At 40.4% G+C, this 24181-nt stretch overlaps 1 protein-coding gene across 6 annotated transcripts in view; it reads right to left on the reverse strand.

The window, feature by feature from the left end:
- Positions 1 to 923: 923 nt before the first annotated feature.
- Positions 924 to 24181, reverse strand: part of TRDMT1 (tRNA aspartic acid methyltransferase 1) — a 40944-nt gene continuing 17686 nt past the window's right edge. For 2 of the 6 annotated variants that reach the window (XM_037890785.2, XM_037890790.2), the window contains exons 3-11: positions 20643 to 20719; positions 17884 to 17955; positions 13443 to 13508; positions 11360 to 11429; positions 10364 to 10447; positions 9126 to 9496; positions 5277 to 5334; positions 4063 to 4192; positions 924 to 2213 (exon numbers count right to left, since the gene is read on the reverse strand). In XM_037890785.2, the coding sequence (XP_037746713.1) occupies positions 2113 to 2213; positions 4063 to 4192; positions 5277 to 5334; positions 9126 to 9496; positions 10364 to 10447; positions 11360 to 11429; positions 13443 to 13508; positions 17884 to 17955; positions 20643 to 20719 (1029 nt within the window). In that variant the 3' untranslated portion in view covers positions 924 to 2112. Of the gene's footprint in view, positions 2214 to 2968; positions 3096 to 4062; positions 4193 to 5276; positions 5335 to 9125; positions 9497 to 10363; positions 10448 to 11359; positions 11430 to 13442; positions 13509 to 17883; positions 17956 to 20642; positions 20720 to 24181 lie in introns of all 6 variants that reach the window. The other 4 variants (XR_006289062.1, XM_037890786.2, XM_037890787.2 and 1 more) reach the window with 4 other exon arrangements.

Here is a 24181-nt window from a genome sequence, read left to right on the forward strand (position 1 = left end):
GCTGTACGAAAGTCAACTGTGGGTAAAGTGGTTGCAGAGATTTCTGAGGCAGATGTTTACCCCAAGGGGGCAGACATAAAAGAGTTAACTACTGGAGAATGGGGTTTCCTAACTGTGCCGCGGCCACTGATGGGACTGACGTCCCTATAGTTTGTCCTCCTCAAGGAGCACATAAGTACCTAAACTGCAAAGGGTACTATTCCATTATTATGCAGGCCCTCATAGACCAGAGGTGAGTTTATGAATGTTGATGTGGGCTGCACGGGGAGAGTTCATGATGGTAGGGATTTTCACTGATTGGGAGTCTACATTAATGGACAGGCTGGGACACTATTCCCACCAAATAACAATGTCACAAATGGAATTACTGTCAACACAATTATTCAGGGGACCCTGCACACTCCCTTTTGTCTTGGCTTATGAAACCATTCCCTGATGTCAGAGGCCCTGGCAAAAGGTTTAATTACACACTCAGCAGGTGGAAAATAGTTGTTGAATGTACTGTTTCCCAGCGGCCCCCTCTGTTGCTAATTTCCTGTTTTTGCTTGTTGCTCCTCAGCTGGGCTCCCTCCCTCAGTCAGTGGGTTACTTAACCACCTGATTCCCCTCAGCTGTGATCTGTTGGGTTAATTAGCCTCCTTCTCAGATTGCATTAACCCTTTCAGGGCAAGTGCAGTATGAATGCCCGATCGCAAGGGGGCTTGATTGTCATATTCACCAAGTACATTGCATGGTAACTTATGAAATAGGGGAGAAGGGGAAGATTAACAGTATGGAAGTGATGAAGTGCGGATTGCTGTACCTAAGTGTACAGAGGAATAGAGTTTCCTTACTAATACCTAATTGGTCTTGATCATGTGTTTACCTTTATTATTTTAAATACTGATTGTAAGATGAGATGCAGTGATAGCAATAAACTTTCCTGATGACATAAAAAGCTTTATTTATAGCTTGTATTAAAACAATACAACATTCACTCATTGCCAGGCAGGCCTGCTGCCATTACCACACCAAAGCACCAGTCATGACAGAACCTTTCCAAAACAAAAAGTGCATGAACAAGTGCAAACAGTGAAATCAACCTAATGACAGAAACTCCCTACCTGCAACGGCACGTCCCCTGCCCCCCCACTCGCTTTCCCTTCTTTACCCTTTTTCATGCAGTTGGCACGGGGGTGGATGCATCCGCAGGGGAGGGGGTCAAGACGGAGGACTGCATGCAGCTAAACTGCCTTGCCCAACCGCTTATGGGGCCCGACTGCATGGGCCACGCCGCCACGGAGTTTTCCAAGCTGTTTCTGGACTGAGGATATGTTGCAGGGGGCTCAGGCCAAGGTGTGGTAGAGACAGCAGGGAGAAAAGGTAGCACATGATCAGTGAGGTCAGTGTCAGGGTTGTAATTTTTCTTAGGTTACCATTAAACAAGTCACACCAGGCTCAGCCATGATTGTGAGCTGGGGTCATAAGTACCTAGAAAGATTAGATGGATACTTATGTTAGATTTGGCATCTTGTTTTTTTTAAAACTATTATATATAAATACTGAACTTATCAGTTTTACAAAAGTTACATTTCTTGTAAAAACCTAACAAAATTACAATAAATTGTCAGAAGATATTCACAATAGCTTTTTCTTTTAAGAATAGAACAAAATAATATTTACAGCTAAAGAGATTCAACACGTAGAACACATTACCTGAACTTTATTAAAATAACTGCCTGTCACATATTTTTTATTCTAAACGACAGCTTCTAGACAAACTTGTTTTAAGTTGAAGTGACAGTTTTACCTGTTTTCATTGGCAAATGCTGCAGTTGTATTTTACAAGCTAGAAATAAAAATTAAATAGTACAAGTATTGGCAACTTCCATTTTAACAGTTAACTGTTTGCTCCAACAGCTCAGATCCTCCATAAACAAAAGGTATTCAAGATATACCAGTTGTTCAGCAGAATAAATCTATTCCAGATAGATACTTTGCATGGACATTTAAATGTTAGTGATGATTTTTGTGAAACGGCTACAACCTTTACTAAGTTTCTCAAAGAAGGAAAGTATATTCGGAGTTAGCAGGACCTATACCAGAGAACACTCATCAAGTTTGGGTTCAGAATCATCCAGTCAGAAGTGAGATCAGTTTAGCCACTACATGTACATTGAGACTGTTTCCCAGGAGACGGTAGCGTTGCTTCATTGTTATCTTGTCAGGAAAGCCTAAAACAAAAACAATGTACAATACAAAGTTAGTCTGGTCTGTTCCTGATCTTCCAATCCATTGGAACTTGCACAAACATTTCCTGATGCAGTTACTGAGAGCTGCAATACACGTGTCCCCCACACTGTATCTGAGCCACACCCCACTGGAATAACTCCCACTGAGCTCAGTGGATTTTGGATCAAGCCTACGGAGAGCAACACACACATTGTTAAGATTTTACTAACGGCCATGAAGCACAGCTTTCCCTGCAATCTATGCTAATTCAGCTTCACTGGCGTAGCACAGATGTGGGGGCAGGAGGGCTAGCAGTCTAGCAGTAGAGCCCCCAAAGATGGCAATACTGGCTGGAAGGGGGATGTGGTCATAGCAGCCAGAATGTGCTGATTCAGCAAGTTTCCTCGCTGGGGAGAGGCTGAACCAAGGGAGGGATGCCCAGGAGGAGATGGCTGGGAGGCGTTGTTCCAGCTTTCTCTGCCAGCTATTAAGTCCCTGAATGCAAACTACTGTAGTAAAAAGCATCTCCTGCCAGCTCCAGCCATTCCGCCCAGCTCCCTAGCACCTAGACTTGGGCAGCCACTCTCCTCCAAAGGCTCATTTGTGCCTGAATTCCTCCCCTGGGATCCCCATCCACATTCCCCAAGCAATCCACTGTGTTAGGCTCAGGATTTACACAGGTTTAAAAAGTATATATAGACACACACACACATATATATATATATATATACACACACACACACACACACACACACACCTATAAGCCAGCTAGAACAGTAATGGCTCTTGGGCTTGACAGACCACACTGGACACGTTTTCTCAGACCCTGCTCCCTCACCTGCCTGGATGAATTATCTCAGACTTTGTACTTCCTTGGCCTAAGTCTAGCCAACATCACCAGAGAGTTAGTGCCTAATACAGTTTGGGGCGGGGGGGGCTCACTGCACAATTTTGGACCTTGTCTCACATAATTTAGGTCACATTTGCTTTTTAAGGATGCTGCTCTGCTGGTGACACCCGCTGGCAGAGAATGCAGACTCTACTTGCTTTCAGTTTGTTTTCGCATAAAACATTAAGGGCCTGATTTTCATTACACCATGGCCCCTTTACGATGCACTGGCAAAGCTGTAACATCGTTGATGAGAATTATGCCCCAAGCATTGGCTTGTTTTGGGTCGTTCTCCTACCTCTCTCTCTCTCTCATTCTGTATCAACAACAGGAAAGAACAGGAAAGAGAAAAGCATGAGGTCATCCTCCTGAAAGCAAGTCACAGGTGCCAGAAAGAAGGGGGCAGTTTTGATAACGTTGCTGTGTTAACCTTATGGGACCTATAACATTGACCGCAATAAAACAATTAGTCTTTTATGGTTCCACATTGTAATTACTTTTGCCAACAGCTGAATGCTAAAAGCACCAGTAAATCTATTTTTAAAGTCAAAGGAGAACATGAATTACGATAATGGACAGCTTTCTGCATCTCACTTGTTGGAAACAACAAAACCAAACCCCAAAATTAGAAGAAACAAAAACTAAGTCAAACGAGTGCCTCTCATCACTGCCTTTTCATAATACAGCAATTTTTCATTCCAAAACGCATTGTTGTTCCCATTTTACATTCACAAGCCTATTTGGCTATACAACACATAGGTTTGATCTTATAAACTGGGAAAAACTGATAGAAGTTTAGAGAAATGGTCCAAATAATAATAATCCATCATTAAAATAAAGTCATATTGTAGTAACTAACACACACAAAAAGCGAAGCATTCTTCTTCAAAATGCCAGCTTGGCAATTCTGGATGTAGTTCTGAAGACTAGATGAGCAACAGGGGAAATTCAGAGGCACATACCAAATTCTGGAGAGAATCCATGGAGATTTTCTATTTCTCTAGGAGTAAAATATCTTAGTTTTAGTGTTGACAATTTCATAAGCTTCTCTTCTTCTGATAGCATCTCAATGGATTTAAATACTGATTCTAGCTGTGGGGAAAGTACAAAACAACAGATATGGATGATGGACAACGACTACATAAAATTACAGCATAACGTATCTTTATGAAATATTTAAGGTGATTGCATTGCTGAAGACAACAGTACGGCTGTGCATTCTGTTTAAAAGTATAGTTTGTGCTATACTTTTGCACTCAACAATGTCTCAACAATTACAATTTACAAGAAAAACCATCACGCTGTCAAGAACGAGTAATCATTTTTTCTGAAGTCTGAGGCTATACAAATATTCAAATATGCAACCATAGGATAATAAACTGCTGTCGAACACTGGAGAAGAAAGATGACTCAATAAGCAGGAACTAACATCCTGTACTAAAATTATGCTATGTATACTTTGTTAAACCTGACAGCTTTGATATTCCTCTATGTTCCAACACTGCATTCCTTGTACACCCAAAAATGCTATTTAAATTCTGGCCAAGGATTAAAAAGTGAAGTCTTTCCATATATGTATGATGGGGTCTGTAAAACAGTAAACAAATCTCTGTGATGTTTCATCAAAAAAAGCCTGCCATTTCATTGTTTTACTTTTCCTGTGCTAAAATATCACTTTTTGATTAATTTCACATTAAAAGTGGACAATTTCAAAATGTTGTGTGTTTCAATGCAAAATAGAATACTTTTGAAATTTAAAAAAATTGAGTTTTAATTGTTTGACATTTTTGCTGTAAAATACGGTCATGTGTGTGCAAAAACTGGCCCACAAATGGCCCTACAGGCAAAAATCTGTTGTACTGTAAATTATCCACAGACCCAGCCCATATCAAGGTTTTCAGGTTTCATTGTGAATACTACGCATAGCAATAGGCATGATAAAATAGTCGCATACCCACAATCTTCCCACATAACCATGACTTTAATATACTCCCTCTGGGTACTCATAGTAAATTAACTGGAAATACTGGAAGATCCGGAGAGATAGTTGGTCTGTGCTGTAAGATTTAGTCCTGAAGACATTTTTGGTTATAATAAATCCAGAATAGTTAAGCCAAAGTAGTAAGACAAAAAAAATAATAAATCATTCTGATATGATTTACAATACATCCTGTACCTGCACATCCTCTGCTGTCTGCAGCACTGAGCCCGTTCCTTCTACATAGTGACCATACCTTAAAAACAACAAAAAAAATCATACATGAAAAGTTCTATTAGGCTTTACAATACTGATGAGTGAAGAAAAGCATGGAGGTTAATTTGCTGGCACTAACAAATAGTCTTCTGGAAAGGTTACACAAAGGCCTTCTTATTAACACAACTAACCCTGGGACTACAAAACCAGCCTCTGAAAATAATCTTTGGGGATTATTCTCCCATCAGTGCTCAGGAGATTTATCCATGGTAACAATCTATAGAGCAACCAGTCAAGGATTTCAGGCATAATATCTTCAGAAATGGCCACCTAAGTTTCATACACAAATTATGCATTTGTAAGTGCAAATGGGCTTTTGGGTACACAACTCGGGAACTTCTCCAATTTAGCATCTATTTAGATTTGCATGCAAAATGAAAATGGCCACTTTTGAAAATTTGGTTCTTTGTATTCAAAAGGAGGAGAGGACCATTAGCGAGAGCCTAAAATTTTAATTTTCACTCATGAAGAGCAGAGAAATTCAGTCAGATTTTGGCATTAGCTGAACATATTTTTACTTGCTTTCTTGTTTACAGCAGTCAAAAAATATCCAGCATATAATAGTAAAAGTTGACATTATAAGCTATATTTTGGTTCTTTTGGAGGGTTTGTGGTTTATACTGTAAATACATGTTTACTCAACAGTCTCTCACAGACTATCATTTAAATATAATTATAGGGTTGCCAGACTGTCAGAGACATACACTGCTTGCATGATAACTATTGTGCAAGGAAGTTCTGAATAGACAGGGATTTAAAAAGCAAAATAAATGGGCTTTGCACAGTGAACATCTAAGGAACAGCCACCCATCTGCATCACGCCTCTGGATGCACTTATTCCACACAACCACTAGCCATGCCCCTCACCTTATGCTACTCGCTACACTGCTCCTCACCATTGTCTAGACCGCTTTTATGGAGTCCTCTGCACAGCTTCTTGGGAGCTTAACTCACCCCTTCCAGATGAACTGATAAACTATGGTGGCTGCCTTTTGTTTTGGGCTTTACATACCCCACAAAGGGAAAAAGCGGTGGGAAAAGTCCTTCCCTGCCCCCCCCAGGTGCAATAGTCTGGTTAGGCTCAATCCTGCATTAAGCTGAGCACTCCTGCACTGATCCAGGAAAGAACTTCAGTGGCCCTACTGAAGTCAACAGGACTACTCATGTGATTAAAATTAAGCTCGTATGTAAATGCTGTGCTGGATCAGGGCCCCAAACATAGTTATGGATTATGATGTAAGCAATTAAAACCATCTTCTAAATACATGGTCTTCAACTGATTAATTTTTTAAACATACATTTTTAACAAATATTTGTTTTCACAAGGTAACCCATATGAGAGGAATTCTAATGTATTATATATACACAAAGTACCTGCATTTATAAATAATAATAATAATAATCAAAAACTTCGGCGGCAAAACAACTAAAATAATTGCAAGTAGTTCCTAAACTGGTACTTCAAATCTGCCTTATTCTGGCAGGTGATCTTTTTCATACTTCCATGTTATTATAAAAAAGATGCTAAATGATTCTAAATGATTTACGCTGAAGGAACTGTGGAAAACATGGTAGCATGATATATACTATGTATGGTGGAACTGCCCAAAAATTACAATATTTTGGTTTCTGTAGAGAGATAATGTAATATAATTCTAAGCGAATACTCTGAAAGATCGCCGGCTCTTTACAAACTGAATAATAGTTTTTATAAATTTGGGAAGAATTACATCTTTTCTTATTAGCTGTTCATATTTCTTTTTATTGTTGCTGACTAGAGATAACTCAACAACCCTAACCTAGACTGAGTACTTAATGAAATTTGGGAAATTTTGGCATAGGAAAAAAAGAACATTAGTACTTGGGCAGTTGGTTACTTTTCAGTACTTATATGGAAAGCAGACGCTGGATTAGAAAACCCCATGTTCTACCTTTTTACTTTACTGAAGTTTTATTATTTTGTTGTTCTTCTCTTTATGTACGTAAACTACTTAAAATGTCTTAGTCTGACTCAGGCAACCTAGTCTCTGTCTGGGTATAGCGTATTCCCTTGTGACTCTAATAAAAAAATCCGTTTTCTCTACATTATGTAGAGCTCTCAGTAACTTGCTTTACATGAGTTTTCAGGTGATTGATTCCTTTGGCAATAGCATATCCTTGTCAAGGCTACATGGTTTTATAAAGGGATCCATCAGAGCAGTCTCTGAAAGAGGGTTTAACTTGCTCTGTCATTCAAAATGTCCCATACCTCCCTCTCATTGCCTGCACCACAGCCTACAGTGCTGTGAAATGCTTTGTACTTGTACACTCAGTCAACAAGATAAACATGTTCTTCCCCCATCCTCAATCCAGTTCAACAGCGAGGGGTGATTGAGTGCTGTGGTTATTCCCAAAACCAGCTATCCCACAACTACATTAAAGCACTTCAGCGAGCCAGACACTTTTCCTATTTTGGGCCGTTCTGTAACATAAAAGTATATTTTAAAACCAAAACATAATGAGCCAAATTTATCCTTGCTACTGCAGTGAAATGTCTGGAGTTACACCAGGAATCAGTCTGGCCCAGGGTTTTTAACTAAGTGTGCTAGTTATGGGCCCAGTCTGGTGAGATGCTGAGTGCCTCCAGTATTCCCCTCAACTTGTATTGGTGCTGATGTCAGTCAGGGCTGGAAGAAAAATGATCTTCTCATCCTGTAAAAATTGTCAAGGTTTCAAAAAAAAGTTTCCTGCCCTAAACAAAAAAGAGTCAATCTTAAAAAATGTTCACAAACTGAAAGTCTGGGGGGAAAAAGTGGTTTGGGTGAACTAAAACATTTTGTTTTGATAAAATGAAATATTTTGAAATTGATTGACCATTTTTTATTTGTAAAATGTTTTTGCTCTATAAATTAGCTTATGGAAACATTGTGTTGAACTAGAGAACCAGACACGTTTACTTTAGAAGTCAAAATATTGTTGACAATTTCAAAACTTAAAAATATCTGAGTCACTAAATTACTTAAAACTGACCCCTTTCCTGTGAAAAGTTTTGGTTTCAATGAATCAAGTGTTTTCTGACCAAAAAACAAAACAAAAAACTTTTCATCAAATAATTCCCAACTAGCTCTAATGTCAATGGGAATTGAGAACACTCAGCACTGACTGTGCCTTAGAAATGCAGAGTACAAATTAGGAAGCTACTAGACCAGTGAGCAACAGATATTAAACTGAATGAGCTGTCATATGTGCATTTCTTCATTAAAAATGAAACTAATCGTTGTAAATAAGGAATGTATGGCCAGATCCCTACGTGATGTGAATGGACATAACTCCATTGCCTTCAGTGGAGCTACAGCTGAGGATTTAGCCCCACTGTTTACAACATCAATTAAATATACATTAGCGACAGTTTTAATGAGGAAAGGAGCTGTTACTGAAGTTACAAAGCATTATGTGTAAGTAATATAAAGAAATTAATTAGTGCATTAGTTTTCCACCAATCTACTGGAACAATGTTTCCGCCAGGGGTAATTAAGCTTCTCTGAAGGTCACCAAACAAATGGCATTGTCTTTGTGAGTGCTTTTGTGTCTAGGGCACACGATGTTCTGCCAGAGCGATTCTCATGCTCATATTCTGTTGAATCAGGAAGCATGCAATAACGAGAAATGTGTTACAGTAATGTCTTGCTTTTTGATGGAACGCTGCTTTTGGTTTTTAAGATGACTGCAAAGAAATGTTTGCATTTAACATGTCTGGATAAGGTCCCCCAGAGGACTCTCCTGGACACTTACCCTTTTGTGAAGCAAGTGGATCTCCTGCAGCTGGGTGTCACAATGTCTAACAGGAAAGCATAGCGCAGTAAGGCCTTTGGTGGCAAGAAGTACTGACTCATTTCTTCTCCATCCTCTTCAAGGAAGTCTTTTAGCATTTGAATAGAGAGATCACTGTCCTGGTTCCGCTTTCTTTCCATTTCTTTCGCTGTTTCAAGTTTAAAAACGAACGCTTCCTTCTGCGAACACTGTCCGCTGCCAGCATCAGAACCAGAGTTTGGCTCAATGTGCTCCTCTTCGGGTGACGTGAAGGAGCTCTCTTTTTCCAAGCCTGCAGCAACTCTGTGCTTCACTGAAGCTTTTGGCTCCTGATCTGGGAAATTTTCCAATATCTAGCATGGAACAAAATAGGCAAATGATTAAAATACTGTACTTAGTACTGTAATAGGTAACTACTGAGAGAAGTCCATGTAGCAATGTCTGGGAAGTCATACAGAGCTGTCCAGTATAAAATAAGACTTGATTCTCTGTCTATCAAGATTTTGAAAGGATTCTGGCATTATGACGCGCTAACTTGTACATGCTTTGTAGATGTACGCAGCCAGTTTAAGGAATATGGATCTTGACGTTTCACTTCCATAAAACAGGGGAAGAAAGGATTGTGCGAAACTATCATAAAGAAAGCTAGGACCAGGTGAAAGTTGCTTGGTTAGAGGAGTGGCTAGTAACCTGAGACTCAGACCAGATTTGCTGAAATGTTTGTGAACCTCTGGTGAGTTTCACACCCCCTCCCACACATGCCTATGTCCGTCTCAATAGGCTTGGAATTCACCATTACCTTTCTACGTCATCTGGGCATCTTCTTCACTCTTTTCTGGGAACCTGAGGCTTTGTGGGCCACTCCCTCCTTTATGGAGATCTTCAAGGGGCACAGGGTGGTCCCCCATTTTCTATCTCTAAGGGTCCTAGAGGACATTGCTGCATCCTGCACCCTTCCAAGAAAAGGTTCCAGAGTGCCCAGCACCTTGATCTCTTCTGAGTCAGCAAAATTGTTCCTAGGAACTACTTTAAGCTATGTAAGCCAGTGGGAGCCATTTCAGCCCCCAGCGAGGCCAGAATCAGGAAAAAAGGAAAGGTGGCTTACAGCCATTTTACTTATGCACACACTCTGCAGCTGAGCATAAGCTTTGCACAGATAAAGATCTAGCCCTCAGTCTCCTTGAAACAAAGAGTAGTCAAGGAATAGCAATGAATCTCACCTGCCCAGGAGCTTGAAAGGAAAGTAACTCTGACTGAAGCTTTGCAATCAGAAAATATCGCAGCCTGGAATTGGGAATGCCAAGCTGTAAGCAAAACCCCATAAAAACAATCAGTCCACATGGTACAGAGAATCAAAGCAATCTGCACCATCACAAAAGGAGCAAGTTACCACTTTTTGTATTAATATTTAGCACTTAAAATGTTTACCACTTCAAAGCTGTTAACATTAACCAACATTACCCTAGACTAATGCGATTTTCAACTGGCCTAAAATTGTGTCTTAAAATGTGCCCATGAAGAAATCTCTACATCATTAGTTTGTAGTTAAGGATCTGCAGTACAGGCAATTTTCATACACTGTACAACTCAGATCTTTCCATCTATTTGCAGTATGGTGCGTGCCCTCACTTCCCACAGATTTATTGTGTCTCTGATCACACCTTCCCTACCTAATCTTTCTCAAGCAAGAGAAATGCTTGATTTTTCTCAGGTTTCTGACTGTTGTCTGCAAGTCAATAGAAAAGTTAAACTTTGTATGTAAGGTGGGAAGTCAGAGAAAAATTGAAATGTCTTTAACTACAATTTTTAGGGCAAACATAGTGCCCATTACCTGTCACAATGAAGAAGCAAGAGGAGATGTTCAATCACATGAACAAGAAAATTAGATAAGACATGTCACAAAGAAGGATGACCCTGGATCGCAAAGATACAGAGATTTACATGTAACACAGTAATGGCCTGATCCTGTCTTGGACACGCAAAACTAATTGAATTACTGATTTAAACAGTATCCATTGGATGTTCAAGCAGCAATAAGCAGAACAAATATGTAAATATCCTAACCTAACCCAAAGCTAAGTCAGATGGCACCACCAGTCCAAAGAAATGTCCACAAAATTGGACATCACCCTTTCTTCCAGCATGTGAAATTCTTTCCAAATATCCCATTTATTCTTTGGTACAGTTGGATGAATTATAATAATCTTACTACTCACGTATGTTGGAGACAAGAGAAATTCTTGGTATTTAAATCCACACTTCTTTAGTGTTTCTACAAGTTTGCCTCTGATAATGAAAAAAATAAATAAAGCCAATTACTGCTCATATGCAATTAGACACAGAGTGCAATATACTCTCTGTTCACATCTTTTCTTTTCTTAAATAAAGATCCATTAAATGCAATACTGTAGTCACTAGGACAGTCAGCAGACACACTAGAATACTCAAACACAGCTTTGTAGACATCCAGTATGGTCATACATTTATGTTTCAGGAAAGAACGCGAAGTATAGCGTTGCACTAGCCAAGCAAGGAGCAATTACAAAAGACTTTCATGGAAACACCACAACTACTTTGTAGCAAACATCCTCCGAAGAAAGTATCCGGTCTCTCAAAAGTACTTACAACATGTTGTCCAATCAGTAGGAGACAGTCTCATTAGATGTGATTTGCAAAATTATTTACAAACACTGGATCAGAAGCAGGATATTAAAACTCCTACTTAACGATTCTTGAGTTGACACCTCAGTATCTCCCTATGTTTACGTCTGAGCTTGTTTATTTAAGTACTACACCAGTACAATAAAGGAAAGACTGTTTGAAGTAAGGGATTCACAACAATTGGTTGCTTAGCACAGGGGATTTCTAATAAAAGTCTACTCCATATATTTTGAGGAGACTATTAAAATGGAAGGTTGCTTACTAAGGATAGTGTCTGATATAGGGTATACTATACTCTGCAGCCTAATAGCAGGCTGGATCCACATTGAAAGTAAGGACTATGATCTAAATCCTGGCCTGGCAGGGACCACATGGAAAAAGAGGAATGTTCTCTGGTATGTTTTCTGACATACAGATCATTGCATTTATAGGACAGGATCCCACAAGATAGGCCAGGGACACGCCCGGGCCCAGTTTACAGCTCTTGCAAGCAGAAGGGCACCTAGAAGCCAACAGGGAGCTGGAAATGCCCCCTAATTCGCAAACAGTGTTCATGAAGGCATGTGGTGATGTGCAGGCTGGCACATAAGGCAGCTTCCTCTCTCTCCTACTGCTTTTATCTATGGAAAGATCCTGACCTATTGTTTGCATGGGGGGAGGAGGGATTAGGCAAAAGAGGATCCCTACAGCCTCTCCCCACCTGGCACAGCAGTGGATAGGATTTAGTTTTCCATTTTTGGGTTAAGCCCCAGTCTCCACCTTCCAATTACTAAGGCTATGGCTACACTAGAAAGCTTACAGCGGTGCAGCTGCACTGCTGTCAGCTCTCTGTGTAGTAATTAAGCCCATGGGAGAGCTCTCTGTGTAGTCACTCTATGCTGACAGGAGAGAGCTCTCCCATGGGCTTAATTACTGCAGCCCCCACGAGTGGTGGTAGCTATGTCGGCAGGAGAACCTCTCCCGCTGACATAGTGCTGTCCACACCAGCACTTAAACTGGCATAAATTATGTTGCTCAGGGGGTGGCTAATTCACACCCCGAGTGACATAACTTATGTTGACTTAAGCTGTAGTGTAGCCGTAGCCTAAATTTCAAAATGTAAGTCGAATTACGATTTCCAAAACTTTTCCAGGTTAGAAGCCTACTATTTGCCGGCGCAGTTTGCTGATGAGGTCACACCAAATTCTCAGTGCCAGTCAGTCAGTCAAGCAGGGTACGAATACAAGGCTTTCAGCTAACCCTTGCCCCTCTACTACGACCACTAGAAAGGAACCACAGTAAAAGCTGTGAGAGCTACACCCACGCCCTGTGTTGTATGATAATATTGTTCTTTGAAAATATAGATCTCTCCTGAATGACGCAAGATGACAAAACAGGCAATGAAGATGCACATCAGCTTCTACCAGCTAGCAACAATTTTAAATTATGTTATCAGTTTGGAGAAATCAATAACTTTTCAATAAAGTCCCCCACGCCCTAAAAATTTAATTGTAAAATTAAAATAGTATTTTTAACCTGAAACTGATAAATGCACTATTTCACTCCACTCCTCTTTTAATCTAAATTCCAAAAAAATAAAATTACCTGCCCCTCCCCTTTACCTAATACTGTTCCTAATTAAAAATGATCATACCAGACCTGGCAGAAGACGTTTCAAATCCTTTCACATTTTCTAAAAGTATATACTTTGGCAGCCTCTGGAGCCTAAAAGAAAAGTCGATGTAGTTTAGTAAGATGTAAACCATATTACATCAACAGCACAGATTTGTTTAGTAATAAGAAAGATTTAGGTGAAAGTTGCCAAATTTAGGCTAAAAGTGGTCTGATTTTCAGAGATGCTGAGCACATGTAATTCACAATGAAGTTAATAAGAATTGCAGAGCCTCTGCGCTTCTGAAAATCAGGCCACATTTGCTTAGGTGCTAGGTAAGGATTTAGGTGCCTACCATTGAAAACACTGACCTTTATTCATTTATCAAAGCATCATTCTCATTCATAAGGCTATAAGTTAGCGGTCTGGATGGTACATGATGAGAAGAAAGAAAAAAAACCCTCTCATCCAGCGTGTGGAAAACTTGTAACAAAACGGGCCTGATCCTGCTCCCACCCAAGTGAGTGTCAGAACTCCCGTTAATTTTAGCAAAAGCAGGATTAGACCCAGTGTTTCGTTTTAGTAGACACTGTTTTCAGAGAGTTTCGCGTTCAGACATTTTCTGTTGTGTCTAATTAGCTTTTGTGGAAATTTACTTTAAATATGGGGCTAGTCTGAAGACCTGTGGCATCAATGCCAGGCAGGAGCTCAGAGTCTGGAACCAAGCTCATTGCATAGGCAGTAGGCTTAGTCTCTGGAGGAGGGAGCTCCTCATTTTGTTCTGGAGCATTCTTCTTTGGCTGATTCATGAGTCACACATATGAGCTCCACAGAGCTTCCACCAGTAAAATGGATTGTTCCAAACATGATCGGGAAGGTTAAAAACGGAGCCCCAACACACAAAACAACTGCATCATGATATACTCCTAAACTCTGATAGCAAATACAATAATGATAAAGGAGGTGTGACACCTTCTTCAGGTGCCCAGGACTCGAGTCACCTTGTTACCCTCCTGCCTCAGCAAGAGAGCAACTTGCTGATGCTTACCTGGATGTCAGCTCCCTGAAACCACCAGTCTGGTGGCTACCTAAGCAACCTCCTCCCAGGCCTTACTTTGCCTTGCAGGTTAACAAAAGGTGCACCCCAGCCCACAAGCCCTTCTGAAAGCATCCCCCTGTAGTATTCAGCCCGTCACTGGCCACTCATAGAAATGATCAGGTTTGTGAACCCCAAGGGAACAGAATGCACCAGCTTGACTGGTATAACTCAGGATCAGGTCTTTTGTAACACCCCAGCACTGAGATACAGTTATAGTAAAAATACTCATAAGTTTTTCATCAGAGATAAAGATTTAAGAGATACAGAGTCAGGATAATGGAAACAGAAATGGTTACATATAAAACAAAAAGTATAACCCCTTTCTTAGAGTCTAAACTTTAAACAGGCTAAAACCCTTGTCTAAAGTTGCTTCAGGTGAGACACTATCTCCCAGCGTCTCCACCCTTCATGAATGTAAAAGGAGCCAGAACATCTACACTGCAATTTTATAGCCCCTCAGCCTGAGCCAGCTAACTCGAGCTAACTTGCTATGGGTCTTTTATTGCAGTGTAGACATGCCCTCTGTGTCCAGACTCCACTTCCACCGGCTGAAGACTCCTGGGCCTCCTCAGATCCAGAATATCTCCAAGTTCTCCCTTTCCATGCCTTCATGCATTAACCACCCCCAGCGTCCCCGCCAGCCCCACTTCACCAGTATTCCTCTATAAAAGATTGAAAAAAAGGTAAAAAACAGGAAAGGAAGTTGCAATTACTTTATAATACTGTGCATGAAATTTGTGCAGGATATTACAATTAAGGATACAAAACAGGAACTCCTACAGATTATTCAGTCCAAACTTTACTGAACGTTTTCCCATTTGGGCTAGAATTTTTCATGTCTGGTCTCTGGCAAAGAGGTCATTTCCAAAAACCACATGCACACTATCTCAGCAAAACACGCTCCCCTGGAGCCAGAGGACTCTGCAGCCATGGCTACCCCAGCCTTTTTGTGATCTTTCCGCAGCCATTCCAGCTTCCCTTTGACACTCTGCCCAAGAGAGATTAGCAGCATCTTTTGGGACACAGAGATAAATTCTCCCAGCCAAGCCCGACTGCTTTGCCCTGTCATGATAAGGGTCACATGTAGCACAGTCTTATGTCTTTTAGCTGAGAAAAAGAAAGTTTCTATCTTCTCAGTCTAACCACGCAGCAATCAGAATGCGCCATTTCCACTTTGAAATTGTCTCCAAAAAATTGTCTCCAAAGAAGAGCTGCCCCCCTTCAGTTTCCTCAGCTGTAAAATAGAGACAATGGTACTGACATTCCTTTCTGAAATGTGTTGTGATCTATGGATAAGCTTAGTAGCAATCTAATAAACAATTAACTCACAGACCTATTTTTTACAACAAATTCAACACAGAGGAAGGATGCAATTAATTGCAGTTAAGGCACAGGACTGGGCAAGATGTGGGTCAGGATCATAGAATATCAGGGTTGGAAGGGACCAAAGGAGGTCATCTAGTCCAACCCCCTGCTCAAAGCAGGACCAATCCCCAACTAAATCATCCTGGCTCAGCCACTCATTTCCTTCGTGACTTTGGGCAAGTCACTTAATCTTCCAGTTCTTCAGTTCCTTATTCATAAAATGGGGAAAATAATCAAACTTCCTTTTACTTGTCATTTGTCTGTCTTAGCTATTTTGATCATAAGCTCTTTGGGGCAGGAACTCTCTTACTATGTCTCTACAGTACTTACCCCACTCTCATGTGGGGCCTTTAATTTCTACTGTAATACAACAGTAATAAATCTATTTTTAGCATACATAGCACGCGAGACTTGTGAAGATGAGACTCAGAAGACCATCAATTTATTTGAGAATTACATTAACGTTCCGTTCTTGGGCTCCAAGAACATTTAGTATCTTGGTGCTGATCCTCCCACTATAATTCAGATAGCTAGTGAACCAAAGTGCTCAGATATCCAGTGGGTGTGAGTTTCATGCTAGATTTATGCCTTCACTGAAAGGGAAGAGGTGAGGGCGGGGAGCCTACGCTTGTTACCCAGAACGATGAAAATACATCTTCTACCATCCTTCTTATAGAGAAGAAGGATGATCCAGTGACTAAGGTTCTAGCCTAGGCCTTGGACAACCTAGGTTCTATTTCCTGCTGTCACTGACTTCCTGTATGACCTTGGGCAAGTCACATAGCCGCTGTGCCTGAGTTCCGCATCTGTAAAACGGGGACAATAGCACTGCACTGCCTCACAAGGGTGTTATGAGGAGAAATACACTAAAGATTGTGAGGTGCTCGGAAAATAAAATTATGGAGACCATAAAAGTATAAACTGACCATAGCATGTTGTGCTAGATTCCATCAGAAGCCAATGCAGCATTGCATATGCATGACAGGACACATGAATCTCAGCCCTAGGCAAAGTGACACAATGTCACCATGTGAGAAAACAAAAATAAAACAACTGACACTACTGCTGTCATGCACCCAGTTACATGTGCAGAAAACCTGCAGAGATAGTTTGGCTGGAGTCAGGATCCTTGGGACCACCTCCTTCCCCTTGCCATCAATATCTCAGGAAGAAAAGAAAAGATCTTCCAAAGACAACAAGATATTTTAGAGGAAAGGTTGCTGATGGCCCAATTCCCACTTCGTGTAGCAAAAATTTGAAGAAAAGCAGAAGGTGGCCAGATCCCCTCTGCGGGAAAGGATTGAAAAGCAGGAAGCTGGCAGCCTGATCCCAACCTCCAATATAAGTAGGATCTCCGAGGAATGACTGATGGTTAGCTGATCCCTCACAGGGGCAAAACCCAAATGCTCAGATTGATGCCAACTGGTGCCCAATCCAGCGGGAGGGGGAACAATGGGGGAGGGGGAACAATGGGGGAGGGACCGGGGGCTAGCCTCCCAGTCCAGGACCTCAGGGGCCAGGCAGGAGGGTCCCGCGGGCCGGATGTGGCCCGAGAGCCGTAGTTTACCAGCTCTGGTTTAAACCATAATCAGTTCAAAAGGTGGAACCAGAAATCTTTTTCACCTGGAGATTTCAGATGTACTGGTCTTGATATTTATACAACAACCACCAACAAGGACCATAGGACCCAACCCTGCTCCTAAGTAAAGTCAATTTTGCCATTGAATTCAAAAGAATATTCTGCCTCTACTCTTTATGGTGCGTCCAGAGTTTTTTAATGGACTTGTGAAAGTCATGAAAACCAAACATGGAAATCAAAACAATAAGCTGTAAATTGTTATTAGTGTTAGCAAGAAACTAGAATTTACAAGCAACAAAAGATTCTATGAAAACAAGTGGATGAGCACAGTGCAATTATACTATCATCCTTTAAAATCAATATGGATGGCTTCCCTTGGTACAATATTATACATGCCTAGTAACTTCAAAAGTTTAAATGGCTGAGCTAGAAGATCAGTTTATACCTTGGGAGAATATCAAGGATGTAAAGAAAACTGTTTGTCCTTGGATCAGATACATCACCTTGCAGGCCAATTCTAAGGGAGGACAAAGAAAAAAAAACATGTATAGAACACAATTATCAGCTTGTCATCTTAGATATTTGCTTTTAAAACAAAACATTTACAATTCTTCACTTAGGTCCTGCTTACACAAGGGATTCTGCACAGGCACCAGTGTCTGCACACATGGATATACTTGAAGGATCAGGACCTTTTTCAGCGCTCTAAGGAATGAATATTTACTCCCAGACTCAGTCACAAAGAGGTTAGGGCTTAAGAATCACATAGGACCCAATCCTGTAAATATCTAACCTTGGGCTGGACCCTGTAAAGTGCTAAGCTCTCGGGCCCAATCCATCAAAGCACTTAAACGTGCTTAACTTTAAGCACATGAGAAGCTCTGCTGAACTCAGTGGGACTACTCACATGCTTAATGTTAATCACAGGCTGAAGTGCTCTGCTGGATTGGGCCCAGAGTACTCAGCAGCTTCCAGGATCCAGCCCCACGGGCATAATTGTATTTATATGAGTAGATCCATAGACTTAAATGGGACTACTTGGCAATTTTGCAACAGAAAAGCTTCAAAAACAGACTCCAAGGAGAAACTGCTGAGCTTGAATTAATATGCAAACTAGATACCATTAACTTGGGTTTGAATAGAGACTGGGAGTGGCTGGGTCATTACACATACTGAATCTATTTCCTTAAGTTAAGTATCCTCACACCTTCTTGTCAATTGCCTAAATGGGCCTTCTTGATTATCACTACAAAAGTTTTTTTCTCCTGCTAATAGCTCATCTTAACTAATTAGCCCCTCACAGTTTGTATAGTAACTTCCAACTTATCTGTATGTGTGTGAAAAATATATATAATCTATCTCTTATTATATGTTCCATTCTATGCATCCGATGAAGTGGGCTGTAGCCCATGAAAGCTTATGCTCTAATAAATTTGTTAGTCTCTAAGGTGCCACAAGTACTCCTTTTCTTTTTACTTGGCTAAGTGATTCCAGGCCCAGAGCTTGTATTTTTATTGGCTTATTTAAAAAGGAAAACAACAACAACAACAACATTTTGGTATTTTTCGTTTCCCAATTAATCTTACATAGCATTGTCTTATCAGTACATAATCAAAACAGTAGATTTGGGAGGAAACAAACAACACCACCCACTCCACACATTGTTTTGAATCAAAAACACATTCTTAAAGATCATCTTTTTGGAAATTAAAGTCATTGGGATGATCAGAGGGCCAGATTCTGATACCCTTAATCATGTTGAGTGGCACCTTACTTCACGAGTAGTTCCAGCAACATCAATGGGACGGTTCATGGAGCGAGGGACTACTCAACAAGAGTAAGATTATTAGAACCTGGCCATGTGATCTGTTCGAGTTAAGGTAATTATTAAGGCTGTCAAGCGATTAAAAAAATTAACTGTGATTAATCGTGTGATTAAAAAAAATTAACTGCGATTAATTGCACTGTTAATAATAAAATACCAGTTATTTAAATATTTTGGGATGTTTTTCTACATTTTCAAATATATTGATTTCAATTACACCACAGAATACAAAGTGCTCACTTTACAGTTATTTTTATTATAAATATTTATTCTGTAAAAAACAAAAGAAATTGTATTTTTCAATTCACCTCATACAAATAGTGTAGTGCAATCTCTATCATGAAAGTTGAACTTACAAATGTAGAATTACGTACAAAAAAACCCTGCATTCAAAAACAAAACAAAGTAAAACTTTAGAGCCTACAGGTCCATTTGGTCCTACTTCTCGTTCAGCCAATCACTCAAACAAACAAGTTTGTTTACATTTGCAGGAGATAATGCTGCCCACTTCTTGTTTACAATGTCACCTGAAAGTGAGAACCGACCTTTGCACGGCACTGTTGTAGCCGGCATTGTAAGATATTTTTACGTGCCAGATGCTCTAAAGATTTGTATGTCCTTTCACATACTATCTCCAGTATCCACACAGGTTTCAAATAGGTTTCAAAATCCTTGTGACTTTATATAAACTCTATCTAGACCCTGATTCTGATCCCCTTATTCTCTGTCAAATCATAGTATTTATTGCAGAATAAGCCAGTACAGTTTAAAGGATAGTATGTGTCCAAAGTCAGTGCATATACAAGGGAAGATTGTACTCTTGGCCACTCTGGTGTAACCCTGGAGTAATTCCAGTATTCTGTCTGGAGTTACTCTGGATTGAGAGAGATCAGATTCTAACCATTAACAAGCAAGGGGAGGTATCTTAAAAGGCCATAAAAAAAAATAATCACAAACTTTCACAGGTCACGTACAGGATGCAAAATAAGTGGTACATCAAGCTTCAGCAATTTTGACTGAACTATGAAAGTATGACTAGCCCATCACCATTTTTACTGTAGTAGTAAGGGACTACTCAACAAACGTAAAATTATTAGAACCTGACCATATCATTTGATACAGAGTTAAAGTAATTATGTTCATCTATTGAAACCTGACACTTGGAATTAATCAAATAAACGTACATCCTAGCAGACCTACTTCTTATCCAGTAAAGATCTGTCCAGTACCCACACAGAAATAGGTATAGCAAAAGATACATGGGAAAATATAGACAGATATGAACCACAAAGTGTACGGATCTTGAGAATTTTTTTAACTTAATAAACATTCATAGTTACTGCATTTTTCTCCAGAACTGGAATATTTGTTATACACACCTTGTAAATGGCTGACATGGAGGACTCATCAAAATCATATCAAAAGATAATCTGTTTAACTCCGCCAGTGTTATGCCCTGAATAAGGAAGAAACATAAACATGCTTTTGGGATTGAGAGTTTTTTCTTTTACTGTCAGTTACTGCTTTATAGATACCAAACTTTCTGGTTACTTCCACTGTTAGCAGTCCCCTAGTAAAACCTTTCTAACCTGGCTCTTTGGCCTAATAACTGCGTCCTTCTCCAATACTTGGCAAACACCGTAAAGTGCAGATTTGTATTTACTTCGACAGTGCGCTAGCAGCACTGGTGAGGGCAGAGCACTTTCCTGATCCTGGGTTTGCCAATCACGCTTTTAGAGCGGCAGGAGATAGCTCACGTTTCTTTCAGTGGTCACATCAAAAATGTTAGCTATATTTTTCTCCCCCAAACAAACAAAGCACCTTTATTCAAGTATTTAACCATTTGTTGGTCAGAAAAAATATTTTAAAAAGCATCAAAACTCAACAGGAGAACAGAATTAGATTTTGAAAAAGCATTTTCCTCTCTGTAGTCACTTGTCCATAACAACCTCTCAAATATTATGTCTTTCTGGAAAGATAGCAAATTCCTTATGCGGAATCAAATGCCCAGAGGCTTTGCAGAGAATCTTCACGAAAACTTGGGGAAACTGTTTTTTCCACCTAGGCCACAAAGCATTAGGAGAGGTACTTACATAATGACAGGTTTCAGAGTAGCAGCCATGTTAGTCTGTATTCGCAAAAAGAAAAAGGAGTACTTGTGGCACCTTAGAGACTAACAAATTTATTTGAGCATAAGCTTTCGTGAGCTACAGCTCACTTCATTGGATGCAGTCCACTGAACGCATCCGATGAAGTGAGCTGTAGCTCACGAAAGCTTATGCTCAAATAAATTTGTTAGTCTCTAAGGTGCCACAAGTACTCCTTTTCTCATAGCACTTAGGAGCCCTAATCATGGGCCAGGGCCCCCAGTGCTAGGTGGTGTACAAACACCAAACAAGAAGTGCAGCCAGGCTGTTCTGCAGCCATTATTGCAATGCATGGGCTACAACAGCAGGTGTTGCCCTGGCACTCTCCCGACAGGGATAGCATGGTACTTACCAGAGCTGTTTTTTACCACATAAAATCCTGGTTTTTACCACCCTGGGAAAAACTAGCTAGGCATTTTCTATTTTAAAAATGGTTTCATTAATGCATACCACATTACACTTAGTTTTATTTACATATTCAAACTGTGGTTACATGAGGCAGTAGATTCAGAGATTAATATAGGGTTGTACAAATAAAAAGTAAACTGCTGTGGGTGTAATTCTAATATAGGTAATTATAATACTAAACATCAGAATGTCTGTACAGTGGAGTCGCATCTTACGCGGTGGTTAGGTTCTAAAGTCAGCGCATAAGGCGAAAATCGCTTATAGTCAAAAAGACAGAGAAATGGAAGAATGAAAGAATAAAAAAAGGGAGAAAGACGACTTCAACATCATTATGTGCAAACCAGAGTGCCTCAGGATGGCCAGGAGCATTGTCTACGATCAGCAACACTTTAAAGTCAAGTCCTTTCTCTTCGAGGTACCGCTTGACCTCCAGAATGAAACGCCTGTGGAACCAATCCAGAAATAATGCTGCCATCACCCAAGCCTTTTTATTTGATCGCCAGAACACGGGCAGGAGATTTTTGTTCTTGCCTTTTAGGGCACAGGGATTTGCAGCCCTGCAGAGCAAGCCCAGCTTTATTAAATGCCCAGCCGCACTGCCACAAAACACCACAGACATACGGTCTTTAGCTGCTTTGAAACTAGGGGCTTGTCTTTCTGCTTTCAAAGTGTAAGTGCGGTTGGGCATTTTTTTTTTTCCAGAAAAACCCAGTCTCATCAGCATTAAGAACTTGTTCAGGAAGATAGAAGAAAAGGGCTATGATTTTCCTTAATTGTTCGGGGTAGGCTTTTGCTGCCTCTTCATTGGCTGATGCAGCTTCACCAGTAGTCTGCATGTTTCTGAGGTTGAAGCGGTTCCTAAAACTGTTAAGCCAACCTTGGCTGGCTTTGAATTCCTTCTCATCAGAAGGCTGTCCCTCTTCAGTGGGAGGTTTGAATAGCGCGTAGAGGCTAAGAGCCTTTTCTCGCAACGTGTTGCCATTGATGGGCACACGTTTATGGTTCATGTCTTCCAGGCATAATTAAATGCCTTTTCAGTTTCACTAAAGTCTTATCACGCACCTGGCTCATCACCTTAGCAGTTATTGGAGCACTTGATGCCATGGCTGGACAAATTTCTCTCTCTCGAATCTTGATGGCACAGATGCTAGATTCGTTGCGGCCATATTTACGCGCCACGTTGGAGACCGACATACCGTCTCTCAATAAGTCCAACACAGCCAGTTTTCCCTCCAGCATTGGAACAGATCGCTGTTTCTTCGGTTGAGCACCAGATGAAGTAGTTGGCTTGCATTTAGGGGGCATGTTGTATGAAAAATACGTATCTTTAAACACTAGAATCACACTCAGCACGGCGAGATGCTCACCGGATGGGTGGGAAGCGATCGATCCAGCGGGGGTTGATTTATCGCATCTAGTCTAGACACAATAAATCGACCCCCGAGAGCTCTCCCGTCAACTCCTGTACAGTACTCCACCATTGAGAGTTGTTATTTTTCTTTTTTTTTTGCCGAATGCGTATAGTTGAATTTGCGTAAGTTAAATGCGCGTATGATGCGACTCCACTGTATACATTTTGGTTAAGTATTTTCTTGAGGAAGGTTATACATGTTGACTTATTTCAGTTTTCAACATTACATAAACAAAAACTGAAATTATTTGATTACATTAAAACAATAATAATGCAGAGTTGTAGACTTGAAACATTAAGCAACACAATCAGAAGCACACAGAGCTGCAGACAACTGGTCCAGGTCCATTTGGCCATGCAACATTTTATAGCAGAAGAGCAACCCTGAGGTAGTGGAGAGACTGAGCCTATTCCTCAGTTCTGCACGTGCATATCCAAAGTTTGAAAAGATTCATTCTGTGCTTGCTGGACACTGCAATTGCACCACCAGTTCCATTCAGTCAGATGGAATACCAGCATTCTTCAGATTTTTCTACCATGTTTCAGGGGAAACTTTTTCCTGGAAAGCAGATGAAAAATGCTGATTTTTGGATACAGGGCTTCTGCTACTTTAAATGCAAGAAAATATGGCAGAAAGTTGAGATTTTTGCTGAGCATCCAGTGCCCTGCAATTTCTTCTTGTTCAGCTGACAATTTCTTTCCTGCATATTCTGGATGAAGGCAGTTGGCAAAATGTGTACTGGAGTAATTGTCTCACAGAATCTTTTTGTGCTTCTGCTTTGTGTGATACAAGATCTTCATTTATCATTAGCTCTAACCACACTTTGCATGCAACAGCAATTGTTGATGTGTCCCTTTGGAATGCCAACCTGGATCGGGCTTTGTTGAGATGTACTTGGCAATGACAATGCAGTTTTACCAGTACCTCCAATTCAAATCTTCACACACATTT

This window comes from Chelonia mydas, chromosome 2, assembly GCF_015237465.2.
Source record: "Chelonia mydas isolate rCheMyd1 chromosome 2, rCheMyd1.pri.v2, whole genome shotgun sequence".
Classification (NCBI taxonomy): domain Eukaryota; kingdom Metazoa; phylum Chordata; order Testudines; family Cheloniidae; genus Chelonia; species Chelonia mydas.